General features: G+C 35.6%; 1 protein-coding gene across 2 annotated transcripts in view; it reads right to left on the reverse strand.

Moving 5' to 3' along the window:
* Window positions 1-8: 8 nt before the first annotated feature.
* rbpjb (recombination signal binding protein for immunoglobulin kappa J region b) overlaps window positions 9-6,450 on the reverse strand; it is a 58,118-nt gene continuing 51,676 nt past the window's right edge. For both annotated transcript variants that reach the window (XM_016511459.1, XM_016511545.1), the window contains exons 7-11: window positions 5,733-5,845; window positions 5,281-5,421; window positions 3,384-3,539; window positions 3,158-3,261; window positions 9-1,920 (exon numbers count right to left, since the gene is read on the reverse strand). In XM_016511459.1, the coding sequence (XP_016366945.1) occupies window positions 1,584-1,920; window positions 3,158-3,261; window positions 3,384-3,539; window positions 5,281-5,421; window positions 5,733-5,845 (851 nt within the window). In that variant the 3' untranslated portion in view covers window positions 9-1,583. The remainder of the gene's footprint in view (window positions 1,921-3,157; window positions 3,262-3,383; window positions 3,540-5,280; window positions 5,422-5,732; window positions 5,846-6,450) is intronic.

Below are 6,450 nucleotides of genomic sequence, written 5' to 3' on the forward strand. Positions count from 1 at the left end.
ACAGCTAGTTTTTTTTTTTTTTTTTTTGTCATTAATACTAGTCTACTAGTTGGTGAGACACCAAGGCCACGATAAACGCATCAATGACCAACGGAGTAAAGCTTCTTACTTTTGGTGTGCGAGAGGCCACAAATCCCGACATACTCTTCGAATATTCAAAAAACAGAGACAACAATCCAATATAATATCTTTGGGTATGTTCGTATCTATTACACATTGAAATCTTCTAAATCCAAACAAAAGTTTAAGGGAGTTTAAATATCAAAAATCGCATGTAAAATGTTCAAAATGCAAGGCTTGGTTCCTCGGGTCGCGTTTGTACACCTCCTTTTGAAGGAGTGAACTAAACGGGGAACCTTTGTTCCGGTAAGGCCACATCTAATAGTAGAGCACGTCTCCAAATCATCTGTTTTTGAGACTATTTCAAATTTTAGAAAATGCAAACGGAAGTTTAGGAAGACGAGCAACTGAATTTGAGAAAGGAAACCGTATAAAACGGCACTAAAAACTATAGGAGTCTAAACTCGTGTCCGAACTTTAACGTTACAAATATCCAACTACAGCGAACTTTCTGAAATTGAAAGGTGAGCTCCTACCCGTGCTCTAGAACAAATGAACTACCGTATCGAAGAGACACGTTGCATCTAAAGCCTCTATTTTGTGTTTTCTGGTTTCAATTCCCAAATAAGACAGAAAGATGGCATTGTTCCTTTTAGTGAGATCTAGACACATCGATGAAATGCTTAAAGGAAGCGTAGCGCATATCTTAATGCAGGGCAAGGCAGAGGCATTGCTTAAAGCTCTTTTCTTTTTAAAGACTTCATAAAAACGAAGGATAAAAAAACAGGTCCTCTGAGTTTCTTCCAAATGAAAAATGAAAACAACTAAACTGAATGGACAACAAAAAGGGGGGAAAAAACAATGGTTTTACAAAATACAAAGTAGCAAAACTGAAGGAGTCTAACCGGACAGATGTATACGAAAGCAGCTATATACAGAAAAAGCTCAGAGGAGGAATAGAACCTATTTGGTAACAAAAGCGTACTATAATGTTTGATATAAAAAAGGTATGGAGAAAAAAAAAAATGTACCTTTACTAAAGCTTATACAATATCCGTGGTCCATAAAAACTGTCATCTCACAATTTCAATGTGACCATTTTCAATGTGAGTTTAGACCTCCCAGGCTATGATACATCTCACCCAATCGCATTCACAGACCGGAAGGAAGAAACATAAGAGACTGAACATCATTTTCAGTCGACGCATTTTGTACACGGCTGATGTATCATTGCTGTGGTCTTGTCTCCATGTCTTCTACGCCTGTTGTCCGGTGCTGGTGTTTCCTCTCAGGCATTGTCTATTGCTAGCACCACACCGGCTCCTTAGAGAAAACAACAAGAGGGCACAGGAGAACCATTCTCAAATATTTTGTCCTTGCCACAGGTTTTGCCTTTTTCACCCATCTATCCCTTGTTTTCGCATGTTGAAATTCAATATGCAGCACTTTTACAAACAGTTTGTAGTCTGTTGAATTTGTTTCACGCATAGCACATTGTGAGTTTGTGAGCGCTGCTGCGTGTGTTATAACACCACAGCCGCGGCTGCATTAGAGGACGCCGCTGTGACGGCGTTAGATGTGCTGTTGGCACCGTAGGGCGCCGTTTCTCCGTTCCCTCCTGCGCTGTTGCCGGTCGTGGAGAGCAAGCTGGTGTTGCCCGCTCGGAGGATGGCGCCGGCTGCGCTGCAGTGTGGACGGGGACCGGGTTCGGGTGTGTATGTGAACGTGAGCGTTGTGGAATAGATGATACCGTCGTTACGCACCAGCGTTACAGGGACTTGCACCGGCTGCCGCACCCACCGCCAGCCCTCGCGGAACGCCGAGATGTCTGGGACGACGCACAGCATGCTCTCGCCACACCTTTAGAGGAAATATCACGTCTATTAATAATTCAGTCTGTCACTGCCTGCAATATGTTTAACTGACAGTAGTACATATTTTTCTTTAACGACCACACGAGGCTTTAAACAATACGTGTGGGGTCTTGTTCACTTCGGCTTTACTAGGCAGAGGCACTTCACTCAACTTATGTCCTGTCAAAGCTTAACATGTCATTTACTGCTGCATTTAACAGGTTTATAAGGATTTAGGACTCCCTTGTGAAAATATAGTGCGCTTTATTGTATTGTATGTACTTCAAATCTTTTATGTAGTTTAGTTTGCAGATTATATAATATTAATTACAAGGACTCTTTCTTAACACAGCACAGAACACTTTTTAAAAAGTGTCAAGGTTTTACAAGGTTATATATTTATATTTGTCTTGTATACAATTTTTAAGTATATTTCAGTTTACTATAAACACTTGTCAGTACATTCTCTTTAACCATATTTCAAAGACAATAAAGGAAATCATGATATATGAAAGATATACTTTTAAGTGGGTCAAAAGCACTTTACAAATTCATCTAATTGCATTTAATATAAATGTAAACTATAATAAATTTTAATTTAATTGCAATTGACATTACATTATTCGGGAACACTTTATTTTGATAGTCCACTTTAGATATTCTACTAACAGTAAGTAACTTTGCAACTGCATGTCAACTAGCAGTGATTAGAGTATTAGTAGACTGTCTGTTTAATATCTTCTAATTATTATTTCTGTAATAAGTACTCATTTTTAACAAGGGGCACATCAGATGTTAAACTGAAACTTATTAAAATGCAACTTACTTTACATTTTAGTATAGAAATTACATTTTACACTGATATGAATTTCATTAACTGTAAAATGATTTGACTTGTTCGATCAATAAGATGAACTAAAAGAGGAATGATTTAAATCATGATAACCCATGAAATATATAACGGTCTACATGAAAAAGTAAAAGCTTTGCCTTTGAAATGTTATTGCATAAGAGTACAAGTATTCAGTTTGATAATAATGTACAATTATTCAAGTATTTCACACTCCTTTTAAAGAATCGCACTTATAAACATTTGTATTACAGGCCTTTAGATGCCCGTTTATAACTGTATTCATTAAAATCTCAATATAAATTTATCGGTTCATAGATTAACAGAATTCCAAAACCTCTTGGATTTATATTCCCTTTTGCCATATAGATATCTTTTCAAATATCATCCATACCTGTACATGGTTTCAGCCTCTACATCACCAAACCACACCCGCAGATTTGAAGTGAAGTTCTGTCCTGTCAGCTCCAGCATTGCTACGTCTCCTCCACCATTTAACTGCTCACACACATATACAGTGTACACACATTATCAACCGCAGGCAGAGACTTGTGAGTGGACAATGTAAGTAAGAGATGTAAGCTTCTGAAAAAGAAAAAGCCTGTGTGTGTGTGTGTTACCTGTAAGCTCTCGACCACAGGCACGGGTGTGACGGGGGTGTGTACAGGGCCCATGCCCTCATAGAAGGTGTATTCTGCTTTATCAGTGCTGATGATTGTCCAGGAGGCACCATCATTTACCATCTCCTTATTTGGTTCCTTTGGGCATGGAGTAGCCTAAACACACACACACACAAAAACTTTGAACGCAAAAATAGCAGTTTACAAAGAAAAATATTAGGTATAATATCCAATCATCTGGCTATTATCACAAAATAAACTCACAAATCAGGAGTCTTGTATCACCCCGAGGGAGTTTATTTTGTGATAATGACAAAATGACTTCATCCCACTTAGATGGCTACTTACATAAAAAAAATAAAAATACATGGATGTGAAACTGTTTAAAATAATTTATTATCTTACTAGATAAACAAAAATAATGCTTCCACTAAGAAAATTCATTACAATATAAAATCCATATATTAATATTAATCTGCCATCAAATTGACTTTTTTATGGACTAGTTAGTTAACATTTAGCACATATTTTGTGACTATGTCTGTTTTTTGTTTTTGTTTTCTTAATTTACCTGCAAGCTTCTAGCCATCAAAGATTTTATATCTACCATATATACTGACCAAAAGTTTGGGATCAGGATGCCAGTATGTATGTATGTATATTATATATATATATATATATATACAATTTTATTCAGCAAGGACATTAAATTTACCAAAAGTGACATTAAATACATTTATAATGTTACAAATGATTTCTATTTTAAATAAACTGTGTTTCTTTTGAAATTTCTATTCATGAAAGAATCCTGAATAGAAAATTACCACAGTTTCCACAAAAATCTTAAGCAGCACAAATTTTCAAAAAATAAGAAATATTTATTGAGCACCAAATCAGCTTATTAAAATGGTTGCTGAAGGATCACGTGACACTAAAGACAAAGTAAAGGCTGCTGAAAATTCAGCTTTGCCATCTCTGTTTTTTGTTTTTGTTTTCTTAATTTACCTGCAAGCTTCTAGCCATCAAAGATTTTATATCTACCATATATACTGACCAAAAGTTTGGGATCAGGATGCCAGTATGTATGTATGTATATATATATATATATATATATATATATATATATATATATATACAATTTTATTCAGCAAGGACATTAAATTTACCAAAAGTGACATTAAATACATTTATAATGTTACAAATGATTTCTATTTTAAATAAACTGTGTTTCTTTTGAAATTTCTATTCATGAAAGAATCCTGAATAGAAAATTACCACAGTTTCCACAAAAATCTTAAGCAGCACAAATTTTCAAAAAATAAGAAATATTTATTGAGCACCAAATCAGCTTATTAAAATGGTTGCTGAAGGATCACGTGACACTAAAGACAAAGTAAAGGCTGCTGAAAATTCAGCTTTGCCATCACAGGAATAAATTACATTTTGAAATGTATTAAAATAATTAATTGCATTAATTTGAAATTGCATTGATATGACCAAATAAATGCAGCCTTGATGAACATAAGAGACTTTTTTCAAAAATCTATTGAACCTCCCAAGTCCCAAACTTTTAAACACTAGTGCACATTAAAAAATGTGCATTGGTATGAAGAATGAACTTAAATGAATCCGCTATATAGCCTTTGACAATGGACAAATATTTAGTTTGGAGGTCATTAAAAATGCTACAAAATGCTTTCAATACACTTCGAGAAAAGTGTACACAAGTAATGTTAAAAGAATACATATTTCCAACTTTAAACACTCTGCATAACTCAAACTGGCAAAAAAATTAAAACTCAAACTGCTTCTAACATTCTCTTTATGAACATTACTGAAGACACCATTATTAGCACAGTGAACTGCATTTACTCCATGTTTCCAGTGAGCGACTCACTTGAAATTGAATGATCCTCTCTTGAGAAAGGCACAGGTACATCCTCTCCGTATCCTTCAGGTAAAAGGCACACTTATGCAGCTGAGAGACGGGGTCATCTGCATCCAGCAAGGCGGTCTGCTTATCCACCTTACGGATGATCTGTGTGTGTGTGTGTGTGTGTGTGTGTTCGGGAAGAAGACAGGCAGGGAAGAAGGAAGGAAGGAAGAGTATCAGTAGATAGTAGATCAGTATAATAAATATCAGGATGACGACATTGTTCTGTCTTCATGTACCCAAACTGCTTTTTTCACAGCAGTGACTGATCATGACCCCAAAGACTTAATTATATAAACTGTCTGTTAATTATATATACTGTCATCTGATAGAAAAAAAAAACGGAGTATAATAGAGAGAAATGATAACATGGAGAAAATCATCAGAAGAACAGAGACACATTGACATGGGCTTACCAGTCGAGGAAGAGCCATGCCCGTCACAGAGCACACGAGTTTGACAGTTTGACCATAGTGAATGTAGCCGTCTCGCACAGTGAACTCCTCTCCCTCCGACTCTTCATCATCCACTAAAATATAATAAACAAGACTAAGCTTATCCTGTGTGACCAGACCTTTCATGATTGTCAAAACACCAACATTTTAGTGTCAATAAAACAATGGCCTTTTTACACTGGCATGTATGTTTTAACATGAACACAACAGTGGCAATCATGTTGTCCTAATCACAAGCTCTGCTCTGATTGGCTGGCTTTATGCTTTTAAAGATAGGAGTCGAGTAGTTAATCAGTCTGCCGTGGCTGCTGTTTCTAAGGAAGAACAAGTCTTCCTTAAAAGCAAATATTTGTAATTCACTGTATTGACTCTTTGAAATAAACTGCAAGTTCTGTTTATGAGACATAGTAAAGGTAAACAAGATTTCCTTGAGCACACCTGTATAGTCAGTTTTGCTCTCAGGTTTATATAAGATTTCAGATAAACTTCCTTATAAACATTACATAAACTAAGTGAACTTTGGGCCACTTTGTCCTTAAAACTACACCACTGAAAATTCTGGAGTCAGAAAGAATGCATTCAATTTATGAAAGGTGACAGTAAAGACACAAAAGATATATAATGTTACTCTCTCTCTCTCTCTCTAAATATATATATATATATATATATATATATATAT

Source organism: Sinocyclocheilus rhinocerous, unplaced genomic scaffold, assembly GCF_001515625.1.
Source record: "Sinocyclocheilus rhinocerous isolate Xijiao unplaced genomic scaffold, SAMN03320098_v1.1 scaffold611, whole genome shotgun sequence".
NCBI lineage: Eukaryota > Metazoa > Chordata > Actinopteri > Cypriniformes > Cyprinidae > Sinocyclocheilus > Sinocyclocheilus rhinocerous.